At 58.2% G+C, this 11,940-nt stretch overlaps 1 protein-coding gene across 1 annotated transcript; it reads left to right on the forward strand.

The window, feature by feature from the left end:
• Positions 1-512: 512 nt before the first annotated feature.
• Positions 513-2,981, forward strand: LOC138718605 (forkhead box protein J1-like). Its single transcript, XM_069853112.1, has 2 exons — positions 513-1,016; positions 2,202-2,981. Exons 1-2 carry the CDS (start codon positions 513-515, stop codon positions 2,979-2,981), a joined length of 1,284 nt encoding a protein of 427 aa, XP_069709213.1.
• The last annotated feature ends 8,959 nt before the right edge of the window (positions 2,982-11,940 follow it).

Below are 11,940 nucleotides of genomic sequence, written 5' to 3' on the forward strand. Positions count from 1 at the left end.
TGTGTTGGGGTGCCAGGAGCAGGGAGGAGCAGGAATAGCGTGGAAGAGAGGGAAGCTGAAGACGTTTTGTCCAGGTCTTTCATCTTGACATTTTGTCCTGCTTAGCAACGTGTGGGAGAAACGCCCACTCTGTTTGGGACGACAGGGCTGGATGTTGGTTACGTAAGGGGTGGTTTTAGTCGTTGTTGTTTTATTGATTACTTTCTGAGTCCAAGACTTGCTGGGCCCACGAGGGTTGGGTGATACTGGGATGTAGGGGTTTGAGTGAATTTTCGCAAGCTTCCGGGCTGGTAGATCATCCAGGGGAGGTGTCACGGCTCTGGTGCGCAGCAGCCCGGGGATGGATCTCACTCAGCGGCACTGGGAGCACCCAGTCCCAGCCTTGCTCACAGGCCAGAGAGCAGCTGCTCCTCAGAGAGCCTCATCCCTTCCCTGTTGTCATTGCAGGATCTGCTCCGTCCCCTCCCTCCGCTTCAGACGCACCCCGTGAATGCCAGAGCTGCCGATGAGGCATGGCTGAGGGGTGGCAGAGCCACGAGGAGACAGGGAAGGACAGAGGGCAGGAGGGCAGCAGGAGAGACTCGGACGATGTGGACGACAGCCTGCCCAACCTGACGTGGCTGCTGGACTTCTCCATCATCAGCGCTAGCATGGGCAACTCCTCCTGCTGCCCCAGCAGCCCGGACCCCCACAGCTGTCAGGGCATCCCCAGCTTTGCCGCACCGTGCTCACCCCTGGGCACTGACTCAGTGCGCATGGAAACGCCCCACACTCCCCGCATGCCCATCTCCTCCTCCAGCTGGATGACGGAGCACCACGTTGTGTCCACGCACCCTCAGCTGACGGAGGGCATTGACAACCAGACCAACCCCTACATCAAGCCACCCTACTCCTACACCACCCTCATCTGCATGGCGATGGAAGCCAGCAAGGAGCCCCACGTCACCCTCTCCGACATCTACAAGTGGATTACCGACAACTTCTGCTACTTCCGTCAAGCTGATCCCGTGTGGCAGGTAGGACATTTGAGAACTCTTGCCCTGCCCCATCTCCCCTTATGGCTGGGAAGGGCCTTTCACAGCTTCCATCGTGTAAGAGAGAGCTCAGGGTCATTTTTGGAGTGGAAAGGTCCCCATTGCGCTGTTGGTCCCTGCATCTCCTCTTGACTCTGGAGTGAAGGTGTCTCTGTCTCCCACTTCAGCTTCCTGTAGCTTGCTGCCCTGCTCCATCTCAGAGGACACTCTCCAGCACGGGTGGCTTTCTAGAATGTGGTGGGGCAGGAGGCACCTGGATTGCTCCTCCCTCTGCTCTAGTTATTCCCAGCCCAAATCCAGAGCGTGCCAGCTATCCTGCACCACTGCTCCCCCAGGCAGGGCTGAGCTAAACCTTTCTTAGCCCCCCGCCCAGGAACTGTCCACCACCTCCCTGGGCAAGTGGGTGTCTGGAGGCTATTGAAGCCCACCAGAGAGAAAGGTAGGGAAGCCCTTGGTCCCTCTTCAGGGCCACAGGTGTTCCCCAGACTCCCCGTGCTGGGAAACTTACGGCAGGGACTCTATGGGAGAAGCTGAGTACCAGAATCTTGACTTTCTCTTGCAAACTCATGGCTGGATATTCACCACACTTTTAATTCAAAGTGTTCATTGACAGAAGGAAGAGATGCAGGAGGTACACAAGGTTCTTGCAGGGAGGAAGGATTAATATATTAACCCACCAGGAAATATGGCTGGAAAAGCAGAAAATCCTCTTTTTCTTTCTTTCTCTTCCCCATAGTCTTCCCCCCACCTCCTTTAAGCAGTGGCTGATGAGGATGCAGTGATTTTACCCGGAGCTCCTCTGGGCCAGAAGGCACCTCTGGGGACACACAGGGCTGGGGTGGGACAGCCCCCGTGCCTCTCCAGTTTTGCCCGTCCGGTTTGTGTCAGCCTGGCAGCAGGCAGACATGTGCCTGTATTTTAGCAAACCGCTTTCCCCGCAACACTAACAGGAGGTGTGGGTCAAGCTGGGGATGCGAGGAGGGCCCTGATGGTGCTGTCCACCATGGTGATGCCACATGTTGCCGCTGGTAATGGGGCCACATGGATGTAAAGACCCTCCTCTTCCTCCTGGCTGCAAAGATGCTTCTCCACCAGCCTCCCCACGCAGATAGTTGCGGCACCAGCCGATGATTGTTCCACCTTGTTTTTTTTTCTCTTTTTTCACAGAACTCCATCCGGCACAACCTCTCCTCAAACAAGCGCTTCATCAAGGTGCCTCGAGAGAAGGACAAGCCAGGGAGAGGTGGCTTTTGGAAGCTTGACCCGCAATACGTTGAGCAGCTCAAGAGCGGTGCCTTCAAAAAGCAGAGGATGCGCCCAGTGCAGATCCACCCAGCCTCCACGGCGAAAGCCCAGCAAGAAGCACAGCATGGTGCCTCCCTGGCTGCTTCAGCTTGTGCCTCCAATAAAGTCCTCTCTGTCAACCTGGAGTCACAGCTGCTGCTGAAAGAGTTTGAAGAAGGTCTTGGCAACCAGAACTGGAATCCAGTGGATGGCAAAAGAGGGCTCAAGCGCAAGCAGCCCTTGCCCAAGCAAACAGCCAAAGCGTGTCGGCTTTCCAATTCCGCCTTGCTGAGCCAGGAGGAGCAGACCCAGCTGGGATCCCTGAAAGGGGACTCTGACCCCAGCCTGAACAGAGAGGTCTCCACTTTTGGGGATCTGGAGCTCTTATCTCCAGTCAGCCTCAAAACGCTCAACCTGGAGTTGATGGCACAAGGGCACCACTTTGAATGTCCCCAGGGGCCGGAGCAGGTCCTCACTGAGTCCTCCCAGAACAGCCTGAGCCTGGACGAAAGCTTCGTGGCCACTTCTTTCCTGCAGCATCTCTGTGATGAAGGGACAAGCGATCTCTCAAATTCTGCCAATGCGGAGCAGTTGTTTGAAGTCAACGATGCCTCTGTAATAGCGGATGTCAGCAACTGGATCAATCTGGATTCCCTCTTGTAAGAGGCCAGTCACCGATCAAAGCCCACGTGTGCTTTAGCAGGATGCTCCCCGCACGCTACTGGGACTTCCAAGATCTGGATTCTTCACCTCTCCTTCGCTGTAGGTTATTAGAGATAGAGTAGGCATCAGGTAGGAGTGAGCAGAAGCTGTAGTGTCAGTGGTTTGCCTTAGACTTGTTGAGAAGTCAAAGATTGTAGAGAATTTCTGTTTAGTAACAACAGCATTTAGGACCTTTAATGTTAGCCGCAATATTTATCGAGAGAGGTTGTAGCTTACGAATTAATAAAGAAGCCTTTAAAAAATCCCATTATCCTTGTTGCAATTTGTACTCAAATTTGGGGAGGGGGTGGGAGTGTGGAGGTGGGAGAATCATAGAATCATAGAACCACAGAATCGTAGAATACTTTGGGTTAAAGGGACCTTAGAGATCATCTAGTTCCAACTCCCCTGCCATGGGCAGGGACACCTCCCACAAGATCAGGCTGCCCAGGGCCCTGTCCAACCTGGCCTTGAGCACCTCCAGGGATGATGCAGCCACAACTTCCCTGGAAAAGTTCTGCATTCCTTCCCCAGTAATGCACGAGGCAAGCTGAGAATTGAATATCTTCAGGTCACGCAAGGGGCAGAGCAGGGCCTTGGGCTGTTGCTTTGTCCAGGTGCCACCGCCTGAAGTCCCCTGGGATGCCACCACATTGGTGGGGATAGTGTCCGGTGGGCACAGGGCTACAGGCTCTGGAGTGTGGTGTGGATGTATTTGTCTGTACTGATAAGGCCTCTCTTTATTTGCTGTTCTCATTATATTTCCCTCTGTTGGGGCCTCCATACGGTGCCAAAGGGCTGCAGAGATTTGTGTGTGATTTCACCTTTTAATGGGATGTTATTTACAATTAAAAAGAATAAATAAGAACAAGCCTTTTGCCTCCTTGTTCTCCTCCAGCCCCTCCTTACCCTGTCAGACCCTCTCTCCTGGAGGTGGGGGTCACCCCACCAGCCCAGCCCTGCCTGTACACCCGGCCCGGATACACAGATGCCCTCACGCCGCTCCGCAGCAGCACAGTGATTCCTCATGGGAAAACTGATGCACAAACAGCCAGCTGCGTGACAACGGCTACACGCTCTCTGTGGCACAAGGGTGGCTCTGTCCCGAGGCCTGGGAGCTGCTCCCAGCCCCTGGAGCATCCTTCCCTGTCCCTGCGCGGAGCTCCTGGGCGTGACATGGTGTAAGCACTCGACACTGTCCTTCTGCTCATGCCATGTTCCTACCCCTGTATTCACAGAATCACTAGGTATGGAAAGACCTCCAGGCTCATCTAGTCCAATCATTCCTATCAACCACTAAACCGTGCCCCTCAGCACCTCATCCACCTGCCATTTACATGACTCAATCCCCTCACTGGGCAGCCTCTGCCAGTGCCCAATGACCCTTTCTGTGAAAAATTAGTTGTAGAGAGCAGCAAGGTCTCCCCTCAGCCTCCTCTTCTCTATCCCTCCACGTGCCCTGTGAAACACAAGTGGCTTTGGAGACCTGGTGGGCACAGGAGTGTGAGCAGAGCTGCACAGAAGCTGCAGAAACAACCAAATCCTTGCAAAATCAACTAAGCTGAGAAGCAGTCAGGCTCTGCCAGGGCTGTGAAGAAGATCACCTCATGCTCAGCTGCCGGGGCAGGCGCGGTGGGGGCAGTGGGTCAAGAGGCAGCAGGTTTGGGAAGCTCCGAGGTGTTTTAACACAGGGTGCGCAGCACAAAGTGCGATCAGCATAAAAGCCCAAACTCTCCAATACTCTGTGAAATCAAGTTTTACTCATTACAACAATAAATGTAATAAATGATTCGTAGGGATTAACAGCGTTAACAGTAACAGCTTTCCAGGCAACTGTCACGGTCCACTCGTGGACGCGTGATGGTTCGTTTCATTTATGGTTTCAGAGCGCAAATAATTCAAAGAGTCAAGGGAGTCAAACTTCAATCTAACCTGGCACTTTATTACTTATGCCCGTAAAGCGACGTACGATAGAAAGAGACAGAGAACAAGGAAAGAGATGGGGAGAAGAGGGAAGGAAAAGGGGTTCATGGCTACCACCACGGGTCCCCAGATGTCCGGCGTCTCTGGGAGACAAGGTCCAGAAGGCGTTCTGCTGTTTTGGTCTTTGATGGAGGTGATCCCAGAGTGGGGGGGTCTTCTTCTGTCTCGGTCTTCTGTTCCCCCCTAATTCAGCTGCTCCAGAGCTGTCTTTTATGCCAGTCAATACATCTGTGACCCACCTTTGCCTGTGGAGATGTGCCAATATCCACCTAGCAGGCCACACATGCCAAGAAAGGAGTGTCTGCAGGTCTCCTCCCCTTGTGCATGCGCTCCTCCTGGCGCCAGAGGTCAACCTGGGGTCTCCCAATGAAGGCCAGTAGTCATCATCACCTTGCACGCATGCTGTGTTGGTTATGGGTCTGTGGTAAGTCCCGTCATTAATCTTCCTGTCTTTTCCTCCTTGCTTCACGGATCTTTCACAATGGTAGGGAGCAAGGAGGTTTGAAGACAGGTACAAAACATTGATGAGATAAGGAGGAAGGTACAGGTAGTTAGGTACAAAGTATTCACTCTGTGCCAGCTCTGGCCGTTTTCCTGATGAGAAATGAGAAAATGTTGAGACAGAAAATGTTGAGACAGAAATCGAACCTTTGACCAACTCTTACAGCAACGTGCCCAATCCTTGCTACAAGAGACCAACCAGGTTCCAGCTTTCATCCAATGGAGGCATTTTCTTGAGGAGAGCTTCACTCCTGCCCGGCCATCCAGGGCCAGCAGCACCGCGCCCACCGCTTCCGTGGTGACGTTGGCTGCTCCCCTAGAACTCTCAGAATATGGATGTTCTGAGTTGCCAGAGATGAGATGGAGAGCTGGGGATCTTTCTCCAAAACCTGGAGGGCTGCGACAAAGGAAAGAGAAGGGAGCTGAACCCCACCTCTTTGCAGAGACCCTCAGGCATCTCCGCCAGACCTTGCCAGCCCCACCCTTCCCTTTCCCTGGCCGGGAAGAGCAGGTGGGACAAATACCTCGGCTGGCAGCTGCTGCTCAGGAAGGCCCCCAATGCCCCCGAGATGTTCCTCTGCCCTCGAACCCTGAAGCAGGGCAAGGCACAGCAGCTCGCTGCCCAGGCTCTGTCCCCTGCCCCAGCAGCCCCGGCACGCACAGCACTGCCCCTACTCACCCTGGCAGATCTCAGGCAGCTTCTCCTCCCGTTGGTGCCTCACGTGGCGCGCGGCAAGCCCTAGGCACAGAGCTCTGTCAGCCGCCTGCTCCCCAGCGTGCTCCCAGCAGCACAGCTCCCAGCTCTGCCAGTCTGGCTGCAGCCCCTGCTCCCCCTCAGCAGGGAGACCCCAGGGAAGGGCAGTGCCGGGCTGGGGTGAGGGACTGAGCGAGGCTGCAGCCAAGCCCAGCGTCGTGGGCAGGGGTGGGAGAGGGAGGCACCGAGCCCTGGCTGCCCAGGCCCGTCACGGGGCACCCAGGGCTCTGGCAGCCCCAGGGCTCCCCTTGCTGCCAGCGCAGCGGCGGGGACTGGGGCCAGGCTGCAACAGAGGGACCCCGGGGGCTGTGGCTCACCGACAAACCGCACGGCCGCCTCTCGCAAGGTGTCCTGAGCATCCTGCAAGTATGCCAGGCTCTCGTGCAGGTATTCTGCAGCTCTGCCTTTGGCCTTCACCAGCTGGAGAGAGTAGAGGGGCACAGAGTGTCACGCAGCCTTCCCAGGCAGCAGGACCAGCATCCCCTTTACCCCTGCCACCTCAGGCCATTCCCATCTCCCAGACAGGAGCCCTGTGGCGCTGAGGCACAGAGACAGCTGCAGGCATAGGGGTCTGGAGGTCCTGTGACCCTTCTGTCCCGCTGCCAGGGCCCAGACAGCCTAGGGTCTCCTTCCACACCATGAGAGTGGGGAGGGAAAAGGGGCTTGGAGAAGCAGCCCCGGGGGCTCTGGGCCCAGGGGAAGGGAAGGAGGCTCCAGGCTCTGGGCTCTGGGCTCTAGGCTGGAGCAGAGCAGGAACGGCTGTCCCCTTGTCCAGACTGGGCTCTAGGGCTTGGGGCTTGTCCTCACCAAGTACTCCCCAACTCAGAATATCTGCTGCGTCTGGGTCAGGCGGGTGAGATTTCTCAACTTCAGCAGCTTTGCAGCAACGAGGAGGGCTTCCTGAGCTGCCTGTGGAGAAGGACAGGGGTTGGGGTTCCAGGGACTCAAAGCCCTGGCCTCCAGCACGTGCAGGGACAGCCAGAAAGTCTCTAGGGACTCTCGTGCTCAGGTGTTGGTGGCCATGGACTGCTGCTGAGCCCTGCTGGACCACCTATTGCAGGCGTGGGAGATGTCCGTGCCAGCTTCTCCTTCCTTCCTTCCTTTTGATCCTCTCTCTGGGTGCGCTGGAGGAGAGGTGAATGGGGGAAGGAGGGAGAAACAGGAGCCCATCTTCCTCGCCTCTGTGGCAGGAGGCCACAGGAAGGCAGTGGTGGGATCCATGCAGGGAAGCAGGGTCTGCCCCGTCCTCAGTGACTCCAGCTCTTGGACCCTGAGACCACACAGACTCCTCGTGTCGGACTGCCAGCAGCCCTTTTCCCTCCCTGGTGCCCAGGCCACACTTGTGGTGTCAGCTCAGCCTTCCCCGCATCCCTGCTCAGGTTCGTAATCTGTACCTTGGCCACGCTCTTGGTCTGGTCACTCATGCGAAAGAACAGTGGGATCAGGCTTCTCCACACATGCTCCTTTGTCTGCTGCTTGTTGTTCCCCACCACCATCTGCATCGCATCTTTGAAGAGGCAGATGGAGAGCTCTCGCAGCTGGCTGCACTCCTGGAAGGGAGGAGGACAGGAGACTTGGAGCGAGAGCCGCTCCCAGAGCAGGGTCGAGGGCAGGGCTGCTGTGAGAGGAGATGCTTTGGAGCCAGACTCCACAGCCAGGAGGGAAAACCCCGGCCCAAATAGCCCTGCGGGGCTGGGCTGATGGGCAGTTGTCCTTGCAGAGGGCCGAGCGGTGGGGCTGAGGCTCCCACAGCAGCCTTACATCATCAAAGACCGGCCGGAGCTTCTCCAGCAGCTGCAGAGCCACGGGGCTGGCCTCCTTCCTCCCCAGATGACGCAGCACGTTCTGGACAACCAGCAGAGCCTTCATCTTGTCCTCGGAGCCGGCATTCTCCTGGGTGCCCATGACGTCCGGCAGCAGGTCTAGCATTTTCCTTGCCTGTATCAAGCACAGAATTCCCTTTCGCAAAATGGGGAAAGAGCACCCTAGCACAAATTCTCTGGCCACTGAGCACTAGCCTCCGCGTTACCCACAGCCCCAGCCCCAGGCTGCCAACGTGGCTGCAGCCTGCCCGTGCCCCACTCACCGTCTCAGGTCTCTGCGACAGTGTCACCAGGCTTCTGAGCTCCAGTGAGAGCAGACCCGGGCTTGTACGCTGCAGGAACCTCTGGGTTTGGTCCTGGCCAGCAATCTCCTCTGCGTTCCCGTAACCTGAGGCCAGCAGCTGGAAGAAAGAGAGCAGTGGGAGACTGGCAGGAGTTGCAGGGTTCCCCACACCGTGAGGCTCCCTGAGGGCAAGGGCTCCGGGGCCCACGCAGCGTGGGGTGGCCCTGGCACAGTTGGCGCAAAGGAACCCAGTGCTGGGCCGGTCCCTGCCGGCCCCAAGGGGCCGTGGCTGTATGTCCTGGAGGAGGTGACCATCTGGGGGCAGGTGGGAGGGGAGATGGCCGGGCCCCTTTTCCCACAGAGGCAGATGCAGCCCAGAGAGCGAGCAAGGACTGCTCTGGCCACTCACAAACAAACGAAGGAAGCAGGCGACCTCCTCTGCGTTGGAGCTGAAGACGCCGTGCAGCCACTTGCCCTGGAGCTGTCGGAGCAGCTCGCTCAAGGCCTTCTCCACCGTGTGGGGCTGGGAAAGCAGCACATCCCAGATGGCCAGAGCAGCCCTGCAGGACCAGAGTGCTCTGTCAGCAGAGCTGCCTCGACACCGCGCGGTTCCTGGGACAGCCCGCAGGATCCAGGCAGTCCTGCAGCCCCGGCCCCTTCCAGACCTTTGCTTGGGGGCCGGGTCCCTGCCTGGGCGAGCAGGAGGGGTCTGGGATAGCGTTCCTGTTGCTGCTGGGCATGGAAGAAGCTCACAGGGACTGTTGGGGTCAGTACCTGTCACACGACGGAGACAACCCCAACAGGATCGTGACCACTTCCCTGGGACACCAGTCGGTCACCAGCAGAAGCAGCGAGTCCAGGCTGTGCCGGGCTTATGCCGTGCACATGCACTCCCTGTTTTCATAGATGCACCTCACGATGTCCGGAACCTGGAGGGCACACAGGGGAGGTCGGGGCTGCTGCTGGAGTGCAGCCATTTCCCAAGAAACCACTGCCCTTCCCATCCGACTGTGCTGCCAGGTGCCTGAGGCGCCTGGGTCAGGGAGAGAGGGATACGGGGACACACAAAGCCTGGAAGCGCTCAAGGGAAGGGCACAGCAAGGCAGCCACATGCCACTTACCTGCGCTAGCCATGAGGCGGGCTCTCCCATGGCCACATCCAGGATGCTGCTCGCCGCCTCCTTGGCATCCAGGCTTGAGTCTCTCAGGGCCTTAATGGCCATGAGGACGAGCTCTGTCTTCTCAGAAGGCTCGAGGTATTTTCCAAATGCCTGCGGGCGGAAGGAAGGCAGGGAAGACACGTCTCACCGAGTGCCCGGATGGTGCTACTCCGCTGAGCTGGGGGAGCAGCTCTGGGCACGGATGTCCTGGCAGCAGTGCCCGCAGGAAAGCTGGCAGCAGGGGCTGCACTCGGTGCACAATGGAGCACGGGGACAGAGAGCCCTCAGCATGGGGGAGGAAGGGTGGAGGCTGTGGGCACAGCGCTGGGCCCGCGGAGAACCGGGGCTTGCTGGAAGCCAGGAGAGCTGAAGCTGCTGCTGGGTCCCTGCTCGGGGACAGCAGCAACCCCCTCACTGGAGACAGTGAGGCCATGCAACCCCGCTCATTCTGGATCCCTTCGCTCACACGAGTCTCCTGCTGATGTGCTCATTACCATGGCAATGCGGCTTGCGCTTGGTGAAGTCAGCCAGGTGTCCTCAGCTTCCCGCTCCCTTTGTCTCTCTGGATGTTCTGGATCATCCTGTGGACGTGCCGTGCCTAAACACGAGGGGATCACGGAAGAGCGGATATATGAGAGGCAGAGGACGTCTGGAAGCTGGCAGGCTCTCATGGATGACTTCCAGAAGCACCGGAACAGTCCCTTGCAAGACTCGGGGAAACAACCAGGTGCATGAGGAGAGGTCTGTGTGTGTGTGGAGGGAGGCAGCCCACCCCAGCTCCTCTTACATTTTTGTTGCTGGAAGAATCTGAAGAGGTAATGAAGAGCATCCAAAGCCCCCGATCTGATCTCCCAGTTTTTGCCAAAGCAGCAAAAGATGAGACGTCCCAGCAGCTGTCCCAGGAGGGGGATACGGATCTCTGTGAGGCAGGCACGGCTGTCATCGTCTCCTTCGCAGGTGCTCCAGCCCTGGGTGTGGGAGGCAAGAGAGGTAGAAGGGCTGAGGGGCAGCAGGTGCAATCAAAGTCCTGAACCCAGGAGCTTCCACAAGGAAATATCCCCAGTGAGACAGGATTTGGAGGACCCTCCCAAAGGTGCTTGTAGGGCAGCAGGGCAGGGAGAGCTGCAGACCTGGCCTCCCACCATGCTCCTTGGGCAGTCCTGTCCTGCACAGGCCTGGGGACTGAGACGAGTCCTGGCAGAGAGGGCACTGGGGAGAGGAGACCGTGGGAATAGGAAAGAAACGGAGACCTTCTCTCCAGGGCAGAGCCTCACTGAACACCTCAACCAGACTCGCCTCACAGGCATCTCCGAGCTAGGGGCTGCTCCGGTGTGCAGGGAAGGGAAGAACCCCCAGCTGGAGGGTGCCTGTCTCCTTACCTGTGCTGAGGAACCGCTGGCCAGGAGGAAGTCACTCAGCCTCAGAATCCGCCCCACCACCCTCTCACACGCAGCTGTGCTCTGGCAGGTGGTGAAGGGCAGAAGCATCTGGGAGGAGAGAAACTGCTGGTGTGTCCTGGGAGCCGGCACCCGCGCCAGCAGAAGAAGCGCTGCCCGTGTCCTGGTGGGACTCACGCAGGTCCCCAGGGCAACACCTGCTCCTTGTCCTGCCCTCCCCAAAACAGAGCCCTGAGCGCCCTCTCCGTGGAGGCTGGACTTTGGGACAGGAGCCTGCCTGGGGGTCTGCAGAGGAGAATGGTAGTCCAGCCCCCTGAGAAGCCAGGAGTGCAGGGCTCCAGGGTTGGGGTCCCTGTGTGGGACAGGAAGGTCCCAGTGGGTTGCTGCCCAGCAGATGTGGAGAGGAGAGAACAGGGGACCGCGAGGCAGGGGACGGGCAGCACCAGCTGCCGCTGCTGCGGTGCCTGAGGAGAGGGATCAAAGGCCTCCCGCTGCCTCGGTGCAAGGAGAGCTCTGGGGACAGAGCTGGCCCAGAAGTGCCGCGGGCAAGGCTTTGCTGTGACGCAGCAGTGGGATGCAGAGGGGACATCACATGGACTGCGGGCAGGGGACGCTGGGCTCCCAGAAGAGCGTGATGGGCCACCCTTGGCTGCGTAAGGGAGCTGGGCACCCTCCCTGCAGAGTGCTCTGTGTGTGGTACTGGGCTGGGGACCGTCCCCTTAGGACGGTCCCCTCAGGAAGAGGCCTCGTGAACCCCACTCTTTGCCAATGCCAGACCTGTAAGATTGTCTGCAGCTCCACAAAGAAAGCGGCGGAAGAACAGAGCAGTATCTGCAGCATGGTGTCCACGTCCTCCAGGGCCTGCAAGGAGGACAGAGGGTGGTGGCAATCTTTCTGCAGTCCCTCTCACCCCAGGGACAGATCTGACAGAGCAGCCTGCGGTGCTGGACATGGCCAGACCCGTGGGAAGGGGATGAAGGCTTGAGGGCGGGAAGGCAGAGTTGAGTCCCTGCCCTGCC

This window comes from Phaenicophaeus curvirostris, chromosome 3, assembly GCF_032191515.1.
Source record: "Phaenicophaeus curvirostris isolate KB17595 chromosome 3, BPBGC_Pcur_1.0, whole genome shotgun sequence".
NCBI classification, from domain to species: Eukaryota; Metazoa; Chordata; class Aves; order Cuculiformes; family Cuculidae; genus Phaenicophaeus; species Phaenicophaeus curvirostris.

What these genes read in the sequence shown, in the direction of transcription:
- LOC138718605 (XM_069853112.1), top strand. Translation starts at nt 513, where the DNA reads ATGGCTGAGGGGTGGCAGAGCCACGAGGAGACAGGGAAGGACAGAGGG. An exon ending in AAGCTGATCCCGTGTGGCAG is followed by an intron (nt 1,017 to 2,201) that starts GTAGGACATTTG and finishes CTTTTTTCACAG; the next exon opens with AACTCCATCCGGCACAACCT.